Source organism: Leptonotus elevatus, chromosome 1 (genome assembly GCF_054856555.1).
Source record: "Leptonotus elevatus isolate MCC_2025b chromosome 1, RoL_Lele_1.0, whole genome shotgun sequence".
Classification (NCBI taxonomy): Eukaryota; Metazoa; Chordata; class Actinopteri; order Syngnathiformes; family Syngnathidae; genus Leptonotus; species Leptonotus elevatus.
This window is the reverse complement of record NC_141239.1, coordinates 29,156,788-29,177,743: the sequence shown is the minus strand read 5'-3', so window position 1 is coordinate 29,177,743 and position 20,956 is coordinate 29,156,788. Positions and strand designations below refer to the sequence as shown.

Below are 20,956 nucleotides of genomic sequence, written 5' to 3'. Positions count from 1 at the left end.
TTCGGCACAATATGAAAGAAAGCCTCAAAAGGTTCACAAAGCTTCCCCCGCACATCTCCAGCTAAAATGGGCAACCTCTTTTCTTTAAGATCAATAAAACCATTTTTCATCATGTCACAAGATCACATTCCTCTTCCATACACAAACGATGACATTTTATTCACATGATAAAAATAAAAACAAGTTGACATGTATCAAAAGTGTAGTGAGAAGGCTCTGTAGGACACGTTGGTGAACACATCCACGAACTGGCTGCTTCCAGCCACCGTCAACACCTGAAACGCACAACATGAATGACGTGACAGACAAAAAGACTAAAATATAGAATATTTTAGTTCATTAAGAAATGTGTACTGTTAAAGTTGAAAGAAAAAAAAGAATGAACATTCTTCATTTTTAATTCTTAGTAATTCAGTGTCCCATCACAGGTGAGCTGATTTTAGAACAGACTCGTAAGCTGCTCAAACTAGTACCTGCTGGCACCATTTTCTTAGGACAATACAAATTAATCGACTCCGCCTGTATGCAACTGCTCACCCCTCCCCCCTCTGCTCAGCCGAGAAAGAGGGCCTGGGGAGGTGCAGCTTGCCTTTCCAATTATCTTCAAATGGGTGGCTTGTTTTATCATTTCTGCAAGCAGCCAATCATCCTTTTGCAGTGGCGCTATGCCTGCTTTTGAGTCCCCTCGAAAAAGAAAAACAAATAGAGATGACGGAAAGTTTTACCAGTACTTAAAATCTTGACTTTTTAAAACCTGTCAAACTAGCAAAATGGTAATCAAGAAATTGTTGCAAAATCGACAGGCAAGCAAACAAACGATTCCTCGGAACCTAATGATGAGCTTATCGCTTGTCATTCCTGCTTCTGACACAAAACACCACAAGATTGCATGTACCTGGTTTTCAGTGCTGTTGGTGTTGAGCTCCAGGCTGTTGATGTTGTTGGGCGTGCACGGGATCTGAGCCTTGACCTGCCCTCCCAGCAGGCAGTGGGACACTGTGGAACCTTGGCCCACTGCCAGAATCTGCGTTGGGATAGGACGGACAGGCGTGAAAGATGAAGCCAGCGCGACTGAGTTAGGCGGAGGCTCTTTTTTGCTCACCATGTCCTGGTAGAAGCTGGCTCGTCTCTGGCAGCCGCTCAGAGCGAAGACTGACGTCGGTGTCAGAGAGCGAAGGTGCCACAAGGAAAGGGACGGACCGCCGCCGCACAGCTGCACCGACACCACAATCATGAACACGACCAAAGGATGCTGTTGCAAGTACAGTGAACCCTACCATATATATATAAATTTGCCTATTCTGGCTTTTTTTTTTTTATATCATTGTCTGAACAAGAAGACATTACTTTGGCGCCATCTTGTGAAATCTAAATGTCAAGCAACAATATTGAAGTGAGATTAGAACTTTATTAAGGACACAGAATAACGCTTTGCCACCAACTCCTGGTGTTCTTGACGTAAAACATTTTTTTGAGATGTTACTTGGTGTAAAGTTCAGCCATTATAAACAATATCTGACTGGCAGAATGTCACAATTGGCTGCCGGTTATTTGCCTTTGCCACAGACAGAGGAGGTTCACTACTGTCATTTTTGTTGTCTTACCATCCAATCCGAGTCGGTGGTCAAACAGCTGATCCACTTGCCAAACTGAGGGCGTGCACATTTCTGACAAAACATGAAGACATGAGGGGCTAAAAAAAAAAATATATAGGCATGGTAATAGCTAACTGCAGTCACGTGATGACGGCGTCTTACTTGGTACTTGTGCACCTCCACGCAGTGAACGCACTGAGATGTCCTGCTGTCTGCACACAACAACAAGACTAGACCATCACTATATGCCAGTTGTGCTAATGCTAAATGCTAAAAGCTAATGCTAGAAGACTGGGGAGAGGGAATTGTGAGAAGTGTGGAGAAATGTTTGGAACTTGAAAAATTTGGAATTATTTTTAACTCATTTGCCGTGCCGTGGTCCCAAAAACATATTTATACATTTTTTAACTCATTCACTACCAGACATTTTTACTGAAGCAACCCACTTCACTCCGGCTGTTTTACTGGATTTTGACAATTTTTGCAAGGCCAACAAAATATTGTGTTCTATTGCTATAAAAACATAGAATCTACCAAAAGAAAGATTAGAGTCTCTTTTTTCATCAGGAAAAAAAAATATTTCTATCTATTTCCGTTTTGCAGAAATAGCATTAGAATATAGCTAAATTTCATAATTATTCACAAATCTGTTTAGAACTGTAGGTAAATGAGCTTGTTTGCAACATGGCCTTGGTTGATCTCTTATACTCTGCTGCCACCTGCTGGCCGTTTGTGTAATAACTACCATTGCTTCACCCGTTCTCTGCATTTTAGAGGCTGCTTCAAAGCCTTCTGTATGCTCTCGCATAAAAGTTTTTGTTTTTTTTAACGTATAAATAAATATAAAATAGAACGTATTTATACGTTTTTAATGTTTTATGAAAAAACAACTCTCTGCCGGACCGCAGCTGTGCGCAGCCGGTGAGTTTTGTCCATAAAATTGACATGTCTGGAGCACGCAGTCAAGACGCAACGCACACGCATGCGGTGTAATCCTGGGGTTAAAGCAATGGTAGTTATGCCAAAGCTCTTTTCCCTCGTGTTTTAAACAGATTTGTGAATAATGATGAAACTTAGCTTTATTCTAAAATTCCAAAATGTTTTTATAGCAATAGAACACAATATTCTGTGGGACTTGCAAAATCAGTCAAAACAGCTGGGAGTGAAGGGGGTTGCTTCAGTGAAAATGGCTGGGAGTGAATGAGTTAATGTGAGAAATGTGGCAATTTTGAAATGTGGAAAACACTTGCGAAGATGTCCTCGGTGTCTAAAATGTCCTCCGGCCCTCACCCCACATCCTGACGGCGCCGTCCTCGCTGCCCGACAGAACCTCACCCTCGCGCTCCCTCACACTCAGACAGTGGACGTAGTCCGAGTGTCCCCGGAAGACGGACTGAGGATGGAGACGGGCAAACGTTAACAATGGCCGCCAACTAGCGATGTTCGCGCGCTCGCTCTGACCCACCTTGAAGACGCCGTGCTCCAGGTCCAGGACGTGAATGTTGTTGTCACCGCCGCCAAACACCACGCTGTTATCCTGACACCAACACACACACGTTTTTTTTTAGTGGCCCAAGATGGTTCCTAGAGAGTCTACAACAAATTCCTTTGTAGTGAGTAGGGAATAAGTGGTTGTGAACAAGGTGACTGCATTTTGTTCCTAATAGTATGCCAAGGTTGTACTACTGATTTACAGTAGTGGAAAAGCAATACTAGTAAGACAGTCGTTCCAATGGTGCACTGAATTGTCTTACTAGTGAGGACAAAGAGTGTACTAGTATATGTCTATGGAGGACCAAAACTACCAAAATGTAAAATAAATGACTAAATAAATAAAAGCAAAAATTTATATAAAAATATAATTCAAAAATTTAATACGAAATGGCAATGGAAATAAAAACAACAATATATATATATATATATATATATATATATATCCCTAAATAAATAAAAGTAAAAAACAAACAAAAAAAACGAGATTCAATGAATAAAAATAAATGTTGTAATAAATACAAAAATATAATTAAATATCAATCAATCAATAAAAACGCTCTGCTCTCACATTTATTTATTGCATGCTGCAGATGCTCTGACAGGTTGAAATGTTATTCAAATGAGGGGGCGGTCTTAAGCATGTCTTGGGTTGGGCTCCGCTGTTGCAAACTGCCTTTCAATGATCCAGTGAGCGGGTCAGTGAACAAGGAAGTCGCTGGGGCTTTTTTTATTTTATTTTTTTTATTTAGTTTTATATATAGTTGTTTTTATTTCCATTTACCGGTATATTAATTTTATTATTATATTTTTACTTGTATTCATTAATTTATTTTTAATTTGGGCAGTTTTGGTCCTCAATATATGTCAAGGGTATGGAATAAATGCTCAAAACGGCTTTTCCATACTCACTCTGGGGTTGACGGCCATGGCGTTGATCTCAGGGATCTCCATGCTGGTTCTGAATAAAGATAGAGATAAAAGGCGCGTCACACGACTTGCTGAAAGTTCACCATTGGCCGGCTGTGCACCGGACCGATACTGACTTGTATTCCGGTCTCCTTGTCCACACAGCTTTGACATTCTGAAGGCAAAAACAAGAAAGCACAACAGTGAGTCACACATTGCAACTCTGCGGCGATTCTGCCGTCGCCTCGCAGTGCTCGCGCTACCTTCTTAATAAGCTCGGCCCAATTCCAGGCGCTGACCGACCCGTCCCCGGCGCTCAGCAGTTGGCCGCCAAACGAGTCCAAACAGAACACGGGACCGTCATGAGCTGAGACGCAAGGCATGCAGTCAGTCAGATGGACAGGTGGCAGACATTTGCCGCAACCAAGATGGAGTCAACATTGCTCACCTGGAAAGGTTAACACGGGCTTCCGACCTGCCTCCGATGCATCGGGGCTCAGAGCTGCGCACAAACTGAAAGAACAGCCTTCGTTATCATCATCATCCTCATCACCCTCGTCATCATCCTCACTGCGCTCACCTGAAGATGGCGATCTCCCCATAGTTGTTTCCCGCCGCCAAGAAGCGTCCACACGGTGAAAAACTTTGAGAGAACACGGACATGTGCAGCAGCTGTGGACACGTCACATGTTCATTAACATGTTATGAAGTCTTGAACACCATATCACATGTTATGTGTTTACACGTTATGTCACCAGGCCATATTCTCCCATTTCTGCATAGATTTTTTTTGACATGCCTGTTCTCCCAGCATGCATAACTGTGAAATGCGTGCCAGCCTAGGCTGGCTGGAAATGGCATTTTCCTGAGACTTTTCTTAACTTCTACCACTTAGTAATACTAACACAGTAATTGTCATTCCTCATTTTTGTTGTGCTTAAGGTTAGTTCACTGTTTGGTAGGAGTCAGCCGACGTGTTTTGTTGCTCAGAAACGTTTCAGGTGGTCTGAGACAGCAATATCGTCCCTGTTTGAATAGGAATGAGAAAAGGGCCCACCTTGTGCATGTGTTATATCACAACCATGGTGCGGCTATGGAAAAAAATCATTGACTGACTGCATGTCATTAACATTCTAACTCTTAGTAGAACACAGAGTAGCAGCAGAGGATGTATTTATTAGCGTTCAATGAATTCACTAATAATTCAATTTCAGGTTTTGTGTGTTGCAGCATAAACGCCAACAAATAAGTACCTTCCCCAAAAGTGTCATACTTCTCTTTCATAAATATAAAATGTATACAAACAGTGAACTAGAGCATGCCTTGCTGGGAGCCCAGTACCTTAAGCCTACAGTCGGCCCTGATGAAGTTACATAAGCCAGTCGGATGCACAAACCTTGACATATGAGCATGAAAGTAAATGCCCGTTGATGTTTTGAAAAAGCAGAAATGAAGTTTACCTCGACGGGCCCCATTGTTGAGTTGCGTGCTCGGACGGCGCGATTTGATCCGCTACGGAAACGCGCTGATATGACGTCACATTACGTTGCATTCTGGGATATGTAGTCAGAGGTGCAACATGCTCGTCGTTTTGTCTTGATGGCAGATGGTACAGTTAAGAGTGTGTGGTGTTGAACGGGGGTATTGGTTTTAATTTGTAACCTAAGCAACATAACAACAATAACAGCAAAAAGTCTTAAATGAGAACAAATACAAAGACATTCTTCGGGTCACGAAGCCAACATGGCGCTGCTCTTTTTCCCACTCGGCCCGGCTCGGCACCGTTCGGGTCGGCTCGGCCTCTTCCGCTACAGTGGAAAATGAAAATGAAATTGCGTCGCTTATAAACAACAAACGGTCAATTGGCATGGTTTGTTTGTCGTCTTTTCGAGTTCGCCGTCGTCGTGCCGCGCGCATGATGACGCGGTGCGCGGCAGGAAGTGTGTCGTCGTCCTCCTGGTCGTCGTCGTCGTCGTAGCGGCGGCGGGCGGCCAAGAGGCAAAAGTCGAACGTGGGAAAGAAAAGCATCAGATGCCAAACAAATAAAGCATGGTTCGTCGCTGACTGCGCAACGTTTCGCGTTTGCATCTGCACGCCGACGCAGCTTGCTCGACTTAGCGGGACGCGAAGGCCGGCGGAGGGGTAAGTTTGGCTGGGAAAGCAGCTATTCCCCCCCTCAATGGGGGCCGCGCACGGAGGGTCGACATCTTTGTGTAGCTGCGGGGATAGCTCGGCGGCTAGCGGAAGAGCTAACACGGATGCCGGCCGGACGAGGCTGCTCTGCTCACAATAAATCGATTGCGGATAAAAGTTCTCGTCTTGCGTGTGTGTACATTTGGAGAGTGAGCATCGTGGTGTCTGTTTGCTTCCTGTCGAGCGGAGCTAACTGGCCAGGTGTAAATGAGCTAGCCGGTGAGCTAACGTTTTCGGGCTGTTGTAATTGACGCGCACAATGGCGTTTTTCATTAAAGTCAAGTATGTTCTTCACCGCCCCTGTGGTCGCCAGTAGGCTCTTTTGGCCCATGGTCGTGTGTGGCGTGCGGGGTGGAAGGTGGCGGCTCGCTGCTCAAGAGCTGTTTTCATTTTTGTGTGGACGGAACCGAACCGTCAGCGGACTCGTTTGTGCTGATGATGGAGGCGGGGGGCGGCGAACAGAGCTTCGTAAATGTGAGAGACGTGCAGCGGGGAAGATGCTCGGCATTGTCCGACAGATGCGTGCTGGAGTTGGGCCAAGGTCAGGCGGGGCCCCCCGCGGCCCGCTTTTCCTCTCCATCATCATCATCTCCATCTTTCCCCTTCATTGCGCCAGCACGTCAGTCAAAGAAAGCGTTTGGCAACTTTTCACGTAAACAACACGTGCATGCAAAATAAACGCGTTTATTTCTTAAAATGTTGCCATAGAAACACAAATGGAGATATAAGACATACATTTGTTCAGAGTATTCACTCATTTTTTAAAACTATTTTTTTTTATAGGAAGGACTTGGGCTATGTGTATACTGCAGGGCAATTCCGAATTGCATTTATATATCTTTTTCCAAATCCACCCATTCCGTATGTGGATATAAATCGGTTAGGTTACCAGTCTGATGCTCAATCGGGCTCATCCAAATCTACACCTCATCAAAAGGCAACATAATTGTTTGACAGAAGTGACAGGCACAGAAAAGATGAAGGAGTAGAAAACAGGAGAAAAGATGGCATAAAATGATTCACTTTTCTTTTCTTTTTTTTTATCGGCTGTGTAAGCACAAAATTCTCTGAATTACCACAAATGTGTCAGGACTGAGACCTAATTGAGGGGTCATGTTTATTTCTGTCAATGCATACCGCCTTCTGACGTGTTTTGCGTCTCACTTCACAGGGACATTCTGTACACATATTTTTTGTAATGACAACAACTATATAAAAATATCAAATTTAAAGATATGGTCCGACATTTTCCCGTTGCCGTTTGTAAACAACATTCAAAACTGATGCTCGAGGAAGCTGAGAACAGCAGCCTACCAGGAACCAGCGTGAAACCAGCCCACCAATCGGGAGTAGCCGTTCGCGCAGCAGAGTTTGCATATGTAGACAAGACACAGGACTCAAACTCCGAACACATCCACGGAAACAGTCCACCAATCAGGAGCGGGCGTTCGCACAGTGAAATTTGCATATGCCACTGATAGTAGCTAGTTTCTGCGGCTTAGCTGGACGGAAAACATTGAGTCTCCGCCCAGAAATGTCCTGGCAAGCCAAAACAAATTCTTCAGACTATGACTAACAAAAATTGTAATTTAGTATCATACCTTACAATGTAATCGTAGCCCGAGGTCAGTGGTGGGAAAACACGGTCCTCGAGGGCCGAAGGCCTGCAGATTTTGGATGTTTCCCTTCTCCAACACAGCTGGTATATGATCAGCTCATCAGCAAGCTCTGCATAAGCCTGATAACGATCTTGTTGATTGGAATCAGCTTGTGTTGCAAAAGGGAAACCTCCAAAACCTGCAGGACTCCTGAGGGCCCAGCTTACCCACCCCTGCCATAGGTAGTTTACTAAAATGTCAATGTCTCTTAGTGATTTGGGAGTAGTGGCTTTGACTAGCTAAGGTCCTGGGCTGAGCCAGGGACATCACAAGCCAGCTGAAATACCCAAAGTCTGATTAGCGACTCGTGCACTGATAACAGTGAGCAGATGTGAGAACTAATGTGAATTGCACAACATGACCATCGACGCTTCATACGTACGTCGCAGTAATGTGCATCAATCCGGTGGAGTGACACGCTCACACACGATCGGGGCACTCTTAACTGATCAGTTATGAGGGACCCACCGGGGTTGCTGCTGGGGCTCCCTGCCCTCTGAGCCCCCCACTTGGTGCAGAATGGAAGCATTTAATGTTGCGGAAGGAAACCGAAAGCCCTCGGTAGCAGCAGCCATGCTGTTAATTTTTTTAAATGTTCAATATTCAGCACAAATCATGGTGTGTTACAGGCGTAATGAGTTAGTGTTCAGTGATTCCAGTAACAAAATGGCCAACTTGCTACATAGTGAACAATACAATGGATAGGGAGGAATTCTCGGCACATAGTCTTTTCTTACCAACCCCAATTCCAATGAAGTTGACACTTTGTGTGAAACATCTATAACATAATACAATTATTTGCAATTCCTTTTCTACCTATATTCAATTAATACACTGCAAAGACACGCTAATTTAATGTTTAAACTAATGAATGTTTTTTTTTTTTTTGCATTTGCATTTGCATTTGCTTAATTTGAAATGGATGCCAGAAACACATTCCAAAAAAGCTGGGACTGGACTGGGGCATGTTTACCACTGTTACGTCACCTTTCTTTTTAACAACACTCAGTATGCGTTAGGGAACTGACGGCACTAATTGTTGATGTTTTGTTGGTGGAATTATTTCCCAATCTTCACTGATTTTAAATACAACTTAAGTTTCTTAACAGTATGGGGTTTCCGTTGTTTAACATTTTTTATTTTTATTTTTTTACTGTGAAGCCACACTGTTTTAACACATGCAAAATATAGTTTGTCATTGTCTTGCTGAAATAAGCAAGGACATCCCTGAAAACGACATTTCTTGGATGGCAGCATATGTCAGCGCAAGTCTAGCACAAAACGCAGTCTTGCCTGTGCGCATGGGTGGAGTTTTCTTTGTTTTGGTATTTTCCTAGACTTCGCACAGGTAGATTTGGGTGTGAGAGTCCGTTTGTACTGTTGTGGGATGGAACATAGCCAAATTCCTGCCAGTTGAAGTGGCAATCCCCACTTTCCTATTAAAATTAGGGTTGTGGAAGCGCACGCATGCTTGACATTGCGGAAGTAAATTGACTCGCTGGGTTCTGAAAGATGAGAGTGCCGTGCACAATGTGCGTTTATACAGGTAAACTGTAAGATCCCCCCCTGCAAATGATGTAGTTGACTGCGCATGTGACGGGGGCAATTAGGTCGCCTTGCCCCTCAGATCCTGAGTCCATGTGTGACCACCACCACCACTTGTGATGTGCAATCAGTGGGGTGCTATTAAAATATTAAGATGATAATGTTAATTGTTCATTCAATGATTTGACGTCTGCAATGATTAAGAGGGATTGTCCCATGGTCTTGTCATATTTATGAATGAAATACAGTGACATCCACCACACACGTCCACAGAGTGCCAAATCAGTCTGCATGCGCCCTGATCAAATCCACCAAAACGATTATTGGATCATTTGCCGGCACATTGTTTGAAATTACAGTGTAGATAACGAGGCAGACTTTATTTGAGGTGAAGAGATTGACGGGTAAAGCTTTTTTTCCATCTCAGACGCGAGAATGTCACAGCACGAGTGAAACGCTTATCATTATTTCTCCCAGAGTTGATTAAAAATACACATTATAACACCAACCTTTCCCCACCTTCTTGTCTCCGTAGTAACGCCTCCACAGGCCACCTGACAGGGGCGTGGCCCGATTGGCCATTGGGCAAAAGATGGCCGACTGACGAGCAAAGACCCTCCCAAGCGAAAGCCCCGCCCATGTGCCCCAATGGTCACCGACAGTCGCACCGTGGCGACTCCCACCTGAACCTGGCGCCAGAGTACTATGGCAATGCATGATATGAGTCGTGCCAAGGGTTTCCCCTGTAAAGAATGTGATATGGTCTGCCCCAGTACTCCAAGTCTTCTAGAACATATGAAAGCACATTACCAGCAAGGAGAAAGTGGACGTTTTGAGTGTGAACAGTGTGGACGAATTTACAAGCACGCAGCAAGTTTGGCCAACCATAAGAAGTCTCACGAAGTGGGTTCTTTCCAGTGTCCCGTTTGCACCCGCACCCTGCCCAACGCGGTTGCCCTCAAAAATCACCTTCGCATACACACCTTGTCCCCAAGTAGCGCTCAGGCCGAAGAAGAGAGCGAGGAGGTGCCCGAGGAAGGAGGTCCTCACGAAAGGGACTACACCCTTGGCCAGGATCTCTCGGACGGCTTCGGGCGTCCTCATTTGAACAACAGCGCCCTGCAGGGCCACGAAGGCGCCAAAAGTTCCCCTGAGCCGGACGACGCCTGGGACCGACCGTTCAAGTGTGACCAGTGCGACAGAACCTACCGGCACCACGGTAGCTTGGTCAACCACAAGAAGTGTCACCAGCAAGGAAGCTTCAAGTGCTCTGTGTGCTTCAAACAGTTTAGCAACCTGGCCGCCCTCAACAGCCACGAGAGAACTCACTCCAAGTTCAAGAGCCCCGCAGCGTCCATGGTGAGCAGCAGTAGCGGCAGCGGCCTCCACCAGTCTGAGCGCGGTGGAGGTGGTGGCTCTCAGGCCACCCAGAGCGACAACGCCAACTCCTGCTTCTGCCACCTGTGCCAGATTGCGCTTCCCAACAAGGCCGACTTCCAGGAGCACATTCTCCTACACAACACCACCTCGCCGTCCCTTGGACTGTCCCGGACCTTTCCTGGCATCATGCCTCACAATCTCAGTGCGGTTCGATCTCCGGCATACACTCCAGCTCTTGGGGACCCTTTACCCCTGCCGCCTTTGCCCGGTGACAAAAGGGGTCCGTACGACCCCATAATGGGCCCTCCTGTGAACAATCCCATATATACGTGTGCATACTGTGGAGCGGGACATCCTGACCTGGAGACCCTCAAAGTACACTACCTGACCCATGACCCCCACCCCGCCTCCCACGGCCAGGACAGCTCCTTACTCAACTCAGAAACATTAAGCTCCGGTTCACAGGGTTCGGTGTCATCTTCATCGGGCAGCCGTGTGGCCCAGGCCGCTTCTCCGGATGACGGCGAGCGTCGCTTCAAGTGTGGTGAGTGCGGCAAGAGCTACCGGCACGCGGGCAGCCTGGTCAACCACAAGCGCTGTCATCAGACGGGCCACTATCAGTGCACCATCTGCTGTAAGCAGTACCCTCACCTAGCAGCGCTACACAGCCACCTGCGAAGCCACAAGGCGCGCTCCTCCAACCAGCCTCTGGGCGACGGCAACGACTGGTTATCTCCAGAGCCGCTGACGCTGGACTCTCAGCAGAGCTATGTGCAGGAGAGCAGCGGCGCCACCACGCCTATCTCGCTGCCGGGAAACCTCACAGACCCTGCCCACTTTGTACCGGATGGCGGTCACAGCAGCGCTTTGGACTCGCTCGAGTTCCACGACCGTTTCGACGGAGGCTCTGCCCACCGGCAGGCCGACCGCCACGTGTGCGCAGACTGCGGCGAGATGTACGCCGACGTGTCTGGTATCAAGTCGCACATGTGCCCTCGCCGTGGTCAACCGCCGCCGCAGCAGCAGAGTAACATGTCCAACGGGTTTATAGGCAACATGAACTACCACAACTCCAGTAGCAGCTCCATACCCTCCAGCAGTCTGAAGGAGGGGAGTGGTCAGCGACAGTACTCCCAGACCGGAGGTAAGAGGATGGGAAACGCCGACAAGGATGAGGACGACGGAGAAATCTACCAGTGCTCCGTGTGCGGGAACCATTACGCCAGCCTCCGAGCCCTGCGCAGCCATCTGCGAAGTCATGCCAATAATCCCTCCGGTCCCGGACCATCCAGCCTGCAGCAGGACTGGAGGATGATCTGCTCCACGTGTGGCCAAAGCTTCGCCAGGAAGCAAGACCTTCTAAATCACCAACTAGTCCACGGTCCCCAGAGAGCAGACGGCCAACAACAGGGCATCGGAGGTGCTTCGGCCAACAGCAGCGACAAAATGGACGGGCGCAGCCACATTTGCGTGGACTGCGGCATGTTCTTTGCTGACCGTCATCACCTCATCACCCACCTGTGTCCCGGTAAGAATCGGGCCGGCTCGTTGAGTAAGCAGGGCCTCAATGGAGCCAAAGAGATGTCCGGAGGTGAGGGCATTGGCGGCGGAGTTGCGGGCGGAAGTCGTGACGTAGCTGGGAATGGGCGGCGGCCGATGGTGGACCAAAGTGACAAACCCCACAAGTGTGACCAGTGCGGCCGAGGCTACAGACACCCGTGCTCCCTCCTCAACCATAAAAAGTCCCACAAGACTGGCGTGTTTCGCTGCCTGGTGTGTCAGAAACGTTACTACAACCTGCTGGCCCTCAAGAACCACCAGAGGACTCACTTTGACCTCAAAAGGTACAACTGCAGTTTTACTTTTCCACCTATCGCAACCAGGAATTTCAGTAGTTCATGGGTTGGTCAGTCCAACTCTCAAAAAAGGCCTTAATTGGCATGAAATTGTCTTAAATCAATCTTTTAAGAATCTTAATTGTTTTTACACATGATTAAGATTAAGTATTGGTATTTGCTAAGCCTAAAATCTCCAAATAAGTAGAAATGTTAGATGCCACTTTTATTCAGACCAATACCAATAATAGTATTCAGCTCTTGAGTACTCGCCGATACTGATACCAAATAATTGATACCACCAATTTTTTGATACATAAAAGTTCTATTAAACGAATGACAATTAATTTTAAAGAAATACCTTTCGTTTAGTTCTGACAAAAAGGCAGAACATTCACTCTGCAATATAACTTAAGTCCGAAATAAAACAAAAAATTAGGAGTCAAACAAAAGTGCAACATAAAACTGACAGCTCCTTCATATTAGTCTCTGTTTGATAAAGATTTAACTGCAAAATAATAAAAGTTCAAATGTTAAGCATGGCACTGAAGCTGCAATGAAGAGTATAGCACACTCCTGCATGCAGCAGAAAATATACAAAAAATAAATTAATGCACTGAATAACAGAAGCAGATAAATGTGTAAACTAAATAGACACATGAAATACTGTAATGGAGAAAATCATCATACCACACAGCTTCAGTTAGCAATTAAACGTATACATTTGGTAAATGCACACTAATATTGCACTTCATGCTTTAATACAAAACTTATAAACGTACATAAACTTTTTGAAAGATTCAATTCAAAAGAAAAAAAACCCTGTCAACCATGCCGAAATTAACAAGAAAACATATACATTTGGGTCAAAACGCACTAATAATGCACTCTAAGCACTAATATAAACTAGGGCTGTCAAAATTAACGTGTTAACTGTGAATATAGAGTGAGGATGATGAGCTGGTAACTCGGAGAGGTGGCCAAATGAATGAGATTTCATTCTGAATAATGAGCGCTGGCTCAGTCATTATCGCACTGATTCATGCATGTTACATCATTCATATGAAATTGTAAATACAGTTTAATGTTGCCGTATAAGGCAAAATGTATGTACATTTGGCGGTAGGCCAGCCGGCAGCTAAGTCTCACTGGTTTAATCCCGGAATTTGATTTTTCATCCATACTGTATGTGAAAGCGTCTGTGCGTCTGATGGGCTTGACTCATTGAGCCATTTTAAGCAGTAAGAAGATAATATTTTGTCTATAATTAATGTGATAACTTCTTTATTTTTCTTGATCAATTGATACCTTTAATAACTCATTTTCCCATTTGCTGTCGACTGAAGATGATAATCACTTATGCTCAAGAAACAGGTAACGACCAATAATGGCTCAGTTTGCTGACCAAATCCAGAAAACAGGTGGGCCTTGATTGGTCGTTAGCACGCGCGATGTCATGTTCAGTCGACAGCAAGTGGACAAATTTGTTTTTAAGGGTATTAATTGTCAGTGTTCCCTCATTTTCCCCTGGGGTTAGGTTCCAAAAAATACCCGCAATAAATGAAAATACGCAAAGTAAGTTAGCGTTACGTTTTACATTTGTTATAAATTTGTTATCACCACACAGTTAATACACTTTTCTCATTGAGCATTTACATTTTCAATGTTCAAATCTTAATACATTTTATAAAATAGGTACATTAGGGAGAAAAAAAAAATCAGCAAAACAGCGAGGCCGTGAAAAGTACACTGTACATGAAAAATAATGAAGTTATCAAATTAATTCTGGACAAAATATTAACTTTTTACTACTGAAAATGGCTCAATGAATCAAGTATCCCTTTAACTTTGTGACGTCACCACATCAAGCAACGACAATTCATATTTTGAATCCCCGCAAAGACAATAGCCGGAACTCACCACTTGTGAAATGACATTTGAAAACATTGTCAGCCATTAGTTTCAGCCGCCACCGCCCACAGCTATGCTGAAGTTGAGTTTACAAATAAACAAAGGTGGGCATTCTGTCAATGTTGACAGAAAGTCCGTCAATGACGGGAAACCATTTTGTTGTCCGTCAATGTAATCATCAATCCGTCAATGACGGACATCCCATTTTGCTGACAGATTAACGAATGACGACACATTGACGGATGCCCACTTTGAATGACAGAAACACTGACGGATTAATTTTGGTTAAGCAACCGACGAATGACGGATTGATGATTACAATGTGGTTTGATTTGAAATATTGATGGATTCATGATGATGACGGAAGGGTGTCCCGACTGTTGACGATTGCCAAATGACGGACGCTCAAAATTCATTGACACGCCCACCTCTGCAAATAATCATAAATTTGGGTAAAAACAGACTAATATACTATAATATCCCATGAATAACACTCATCCCCTCCCCATTTAAGAAAAAAAAAAGATCCCAAATTGAGGTTGGGCGGGGGTTATTATTCAGGGGTCTTAATAAGAAATAAAACAATTACTTTACATAGTTAAGTAATTTACCAGTAGCATATCCTATATCAGAAGCATAGTTTACCAGTTGGCAGTAGTAGTATGTAGGTCACCTGGCAAGAGCCAGATTCATAATGGGAATCACTAAAACGAGTTCTCCACAATATCGTTCTGGGACTTCTCCAGTGTGATCTGCTTGGGAAAGGCGGGACATTCGGTAGCTGATTGGACAATGCGGCAACTTGTGCATATCTACCAAACTATTGTTTTGACCAATCATGGCCACGGGAGGAAATGGCGTTGTTGTCGTAGGTAAAAAAAGAAGAAAAAAGCACAATTTACCAGCTAAAAATGCATGAAGCGCCTCTTGCTCTTCCTCCTTCAACAAGGAAACTAAGTAATTCTGTGAGGACAGAATTAATTGCAGCGTCCAAGCATTGGTCCATGTTGGGTTTGTTTGTTTCCCACTGCCTCGGCACTTGTTTTTGTCAGTCGCGTATCCCGCACCCCAAACCCAATTTTGCTTGGTCGTTCGGATCGGTAAAAATGAGTGGGTTCTGTACAAGATAGATTCTTGGAGGTTTGTGACCTCACAAATCCCGTGAGAACTCATCTTGCAGGCAAAGGTAGTACCTGGGGGTACTAACTTGTAGCTCAATAATGCTTCATGTCATGTAATTAAAAGTACAACATTCAAAGACATTTCCAGAGTTAGAGAGAAAAGCGAAAGTAATTAAATAGCTTACTAAGATTACTAAATGACCTTACTGTGTAAGTACAAGATTTTCGAAAACATGATTTAAAAGGACATTGTGTACAATTTGTACGACCCAGGTTCGAAGCGCGTGCATTTTGAAGTACGCGCAATACGATGCCTCAGAGAGACCGCACTTTTTTTACCAACAATTACTACCTTTGCAAAGTTCTTCTCCTTCGAGTATCTGGAGCAGACAGATGGCAGTGAAACATGTCAGCCATCTAAGGTGAGGCCCAACCAGTGTAGTATAATTAGCGATTACTGGGTACGTTGATATGATGGAACGTGTTTTTTAATTTGTTCATATTATTCAATTAAGTGTTTGTTTTTTTAATGCAATGAACATTGAAAAAAAACATTTCCACACACTAACCCTTTAAAAATACTTTGAAATACCTTAATCATAGGTATGGGAAAATAACAGTTTTTAACCTGGATTTAAAAACATTTACACTTTGTTGGTAAGTTTTGAATCCGTGTGAATTCATATTAATCATTCTGTTAATAAAGGATACCATCAAATCGGTGGGCCGTATTATCCGCAAGAAAAAAAAAACATTTTAAGGATGATTTTGGGGCAGTGTACTGTACATGGACGGATGGGTGTTTGTTATTCACGGGATTTTACGGTATTGACAGAAATGAATTCATCTTAACTCATTCACTGCCATTGACAGAAATAGAGGTAAAAAAATAATATATAATATTTCTATGAGTTTAAAAAAAAAAAAATCCATTTTTGTCAACAAGAGTATGAAAGCCTAGAATTTTTTTTTTTACATTTAGAACAAAAAAACATAAAATTTGCTATTAATCGTGAGTTAACTAGTCATGCGAATATTTACAATTACAAATTGTAATCGCCTGCTGCCCCTAATGTTTAATCTATAAAAAAAAAACATGTATATATATTTTTTTCTTTCAAATTTTTAATCTTTTTTTTTTTAAAGAAAAGATTATTAAAAATTAGGGCGTCAGGCAATTACAATTTTTAATAGTAATTAATTGCATGACTTCACTAGTTAACTCACGATTAATCCAACATTTTAAATCTGTTCTAATACAATAAACAAAAATCTAGGTTTTCATACTCTTAACAAAGGTGTGCTTGTGATGGATGCATATGCATGTGAAAGGAGGACAACATTGACATGTGTCCCATCCAACTGCAGGCACAAGTGTGAAGAATGTGGAAAGGCCTTCAAGATCCAAAAACAGCTGATTAACCACCTGCGTCTCCATGAGGAACACCGCGCCAAAGGTCTGATCCGGACCGGACCCAACGGCTCGCGATACCAGCAGCCCGGCCCCTCTCAGATGCAGAGCATGCGAGGGGAGTCGTCAAAGGGCCCCGCCATGGGTGTCAAATACGCTCAGCAGGGCTTCAAAAAGCCCTACTCATCCGCCGGGACGTCCAGGCCTCAGAAGTTCGACCCGGCCGAGAGCGGGCGGAGGCCTTTTGCCTGCGAGGAGTGCGGCAAGACGTACCGGCACGCGGGCAGCTTGGCCAATCACAAGAACCTCCACAAAATCGGCGAGTACCACTGCAATGTGTGCAACTCCACGTACCCCAACAGGCTGGCCATGAAGAACCACCTCCGCCTCCACTTCGCCCAGAAGAAGCACAACTGCCAGGAGTGTGGCAAGGGGTTCCGTACCCAGAGGCAGCTGGCCACGCACACCACGGCGGGCCTGTGCAAGGGCCCGCAGGGTCCGGGCGCCCAGATGGACTTCGAGTGCGACGGCTGCTGCGAGGGCTTCTCGTCAGCCGAGCAGCTAGCGGCGCACGACTGCCCCGCCCAGCACCTTCCGTCCTCGTCGTCGGCCGGCAGCTCGGCCAACATCAGCATGGAGAGGAGCTCGGTGGACCTGGACTCGGACGAGAGGCCTTACGCCTGCGACTTGTGCAGCTGCGCCTACAAGCACGCCAGCTCTCTGCTCAACCACAAGCACACGCACAAGACGGGCGATTTCCGCTGCAACTTCTGCGACAAGCCTTACACCAACTACATGGCACTGCGCAACCACATGCGCATCCACACGCAACGCAAGAAGCACATCTGTCACACGTGCGGCAAAGCCTTCCGCCTGGCCCGCTTCCTGCGCAACCACCAGAAGGTCCACGAGGAGGGCGCCACGCCCTTTGGCTGCCCCACCTGCGGCAAGAGTTTCCAGGGGAGGTCTGGCCTGGCCCGACACCGCTGCGGTGACAACCAGGTAGGCATGGATGTCAGGAGGAAGACGGCCGGAGCCACGGGAGAGGGCGACGAGTGTCGGTACACGTGAGTTATCCTCACTTTGTTTGTCATTCTTGGAACTTGTCCAAATAGTGAAGATGAATTTAGCTCTGCACATGTCTATTCCAGGTATATGATCTCCAATCCGGCTTCCTTGGGACCATTCGCGTGCCGGAATTCGGATTTTTCTGAAGTTTGGACAAATTGAATTAGTGGAGAGACCAGTTAAGTCACCCCCGTTTGCTTTCAGTTAGCATCCACTCTTGTCTTTGTGCTGCTGTTGTTGTGTGTGTGTCCTTGTGTGCGTCCTTGTGTGCGTGCTTGCTTGAGACCGGCCCACTTGTAGACAAGATTAGAAAGGGGGCGCGGATGGGGACTGCGCCGTTTGGCCGGTCCGCCTTGTCCAGCCCCTGTTTTGGCCGCTAGGAGCTCTTGCTGGCTAAGCCGGATTGCAGATCATATACTGTAAAACTAATGTTAATACCGATGTAGGACTGTAGGTTTGATGTGATGTGCACTTCCGGAGAGTTCTGCCGAGTGTCTAACGTTGCGTCTGTATGCAGGTGTGACCAGTGCGGACGCTCTTACCGACACGCCAGCTCCCTCCTCAACCACAAGAACACACATACGCTCGGCGTCTACCACTGCGCCGTGTGCCTCAAGACCTACTCCAACCTCCTGGCCCTCAAGAACCACCGCCGCATCCACTCGGAGATGCGGCGCCACCGCTGCCACGACTGCGGCAAGAGCTTCCGGGTTGCCTCGCAGCTCTACAACCACCGGCGGGTCCACCAGAAGCAGCGGGAGCTGACTTGCTCCTCGTGCCGCCGTGCCTTCCCCACGCAGGCCAGCTTCCGACTGCACATGGAGATCAGCCACGGCCAGGCGCCACAGCGGCCCCCGCCCCACCGCCACCGGCCGGCCTGGGGCTCGGGCCTGGACCTCACCTTGATGCAAGAGCAAGGCATGGACGGCGCGGCCCGGGCCCGCGGACGGCAAGCGGCGGCCAAAGCCTACGTGTGCGACCAGTGCGGCCGCTCCTACCGCCACGCCAGCTCCCTGGTAAACCACAAGAACAGTCACAAGACCGGGAGCTTCTTCTGCAACTCGTGCCACAAACAGTTCCCCAACCTGATGTCCCTCAAGAACCACCGGCGCATCCACACCGAGCCCAAACGCTACCAGTGCCCCGAGTGTGGGAAGTCCTTCCGTGTGTCCACGCAGCTCATCTGCCACCGCCGCATGCACACAAAAGAAAAACCCTTTACGTGCTCGCAGTGCGACAAACGCTTCTCCTCGAAGTCCAACCTCAGGCACCACATGAAGGTTCACTGGGCCGGCAACTCTGCGACGACGCCCCGCAGGGCTGCCGGCCTACCGCCCAACTTCGGGGCTATGTCGAGCGGCACCTTCATTTGAACGGGGCTTAGTGCGGTTCATATTTGTGGGAGAGACAAACTGGACGTGTGACCGCACGCTAACGCACCCGCGGCCACGACCGCCTCACTTCTTGGACACGCCCAATTGAGACTTGAGTGACAGATGGGCGGAGCTAAGTTAAGGCAAGTAGGGGCATGGCCTTTGAGGGGGTGGGACTTTGACTTTGGATATTCCCCGCCCCCAACACTTATAGCCTCTGCGATTGGACAGTGGACAACATCGTTGTCAACCACAAGCAGGATTGGCCGATGTGTAAGCGGGCAATGGGCGTGTCTGTCTGGAAGGTCCGCCTCCTGATTGTGTAGAATAGTTAGCGTGTTAACAGCACGTATGTGTACGCGTGTACGTGTGTGTAGTAGCAGCAGCGCTAGTTTGTAAATGTCTTTAGAGCTGTGATGACCCATAACCTTCCTGGCCCCCCGTTTAAAAGGGACCTTTGTATCTTCTAGCGTAGCTTTAGCCGTATTTATTGACTGGACGCTACGGTGCTAGTTTGCGTCATGATGTTAACGAGCGCGTTTGGCTTTGTACGTTTAGTTTTGAAGTCACGTGACTTTTCTAATGTCTTTTGATAATTTGTTAACTTGAAACTGCTGAAGACTGAAAAAAAACCGCGTCAAACGCACGTCGTCCATTCACTCGCGTCACGAGCACACGCGTTAGGATCGACGTCCTGTGGACAACTGTGGAAAAATGTCTGATGTCTGATTAAAAGAGGAAGGCGAACAGCAAGTGGAATTACAAAATGAAAGATGTGGAGAGACTCACCTCCTTGGAACACTCGTCCTTAATGTTATTGTTTTAATATTGACTGTGCTTCTTTTTACACTTGTATGATCGGTCTACGCATGTCACTTTGTATTTTGTATTTCGTGTTTTGACATCAAACTCGACTGTAAACTTCATTTACACGCATTAAAAGACTTCCACAAACAGTTTGCTCACTCACCATATTCAAACGACATACAAACCATCAAATATTCTGTCTGTCCATTATAAACTGTTAATCCATTCTGGCACATTCAGACATCTATCCATGCACGTATTTAAACATTTTGTACATTGACACACAGCATGTCAACATTGACTGTTTGCACACATCTAAGCATCCACTCACATCCTTTAAATCTCTGTCCATTAACACATTAACACATTAACACATTCTGACATCCGTCTGTCCGTTCCAAGCCATATTTTAAGACACCGCCTCGGCAAATGAAGCGTGAGAGCATCCAACCTGAAGGGGGCGCAGGAGAGCACGCAGGTTCTTCTCCACAGCCAGCCAGCTGGCTAGCTGCTCTACAGGTTGTTACTTGACATTGTCAGACTAAAGGCTGACTTCACAAATAGAGTAAGATGAATTAAGGACAAATTATCTTCTTGGCTGAAGCATTTTTGGTCCGGACTGTTGTTACCGGAGGGCACAAAGTTAGTTAGGCTTACTG

At 46.1% G+C, this 20,956-nt stretch overlaps 2 protein-coding genes across 4 annotated transcripts; one reads left to right on the top strand and one right to left on the bottom strand.

Moving 5' to 3' along the window:
• Positions 1-50: 50 nt before the first annotated feature.
• thoc6 (THO complex 6) lies at positions 51-6,333 on the bottom strand. Its single transcript, XM_086090015.1, has 13 exons — positions 5,456-6,333; positions 4,576-4,667; positions 4,444-4,508; positions 4,259-4,362; positions 4,133-4,170; positions 3,999-4,047; positions 3,061-3,132; positions 2,886-2,988; positions 1,758-1,807; positions 1,605-1,667; positions 1,103-1,213; positions 896-1,024; positions 51-275 (listed from the first exon to the last, which is right to left on the bottom strand). Exons 1-13 carry the CDS (start codon positions 5,468-5,470, stop codon positions 195-197), a joined length of 972 nt encoding a protein of 323 aa, XP_085946141.1. The 5' UTR covers positions 5,471-6,333; the 3' UTR covers positions 51-194.
• Positions 5,731-20,446, top strand: LOC147181550 (zinc finger protein 646). 3 transcript variants are annotated; one of them, XM_086089938.1, is made up of 5 exons: positions 5,731-6,137; positions 9,927-12,615; positions 17,007-18,116; positions 18,201-18,295; positions 18,635-18,783. In XM_086089938.1, exons 2-4 carry the CDS (start codon positions 10,097-10,099, stop codon positions 18,277-18,279), a joined length of 3,708 nt encoding a protein of 1,235 aa, XP_085946064.1. In that variant the 5' UTR covers positions 5,731-6,137; positions 9,927-10,096; the 3' UTR covers positions 18,280-18,295; positions 18,635-18,783. The 3 variants fall into 3 exon arrangements, with proteins under 3 accessions (XP_085946064.1, XP_085946048.1, XP_085946056.1); XM_086089922.1 differs by lacking the exon at positions 18,201-18,295 and having other exon boundaries at positions 5,733-6,137; positions 18,635-20,446; XM_086089930.1 differs by lacking the exons at positions 5,731-6,137; positions 18,201-18,295 and adding an exon at positions 6,172-6,729 and having other exon boundaries at positions 18,635-20,446.
• The last annotated feature ends 510 nt before the right edge of the window (positions 20,447-20,956 follow it).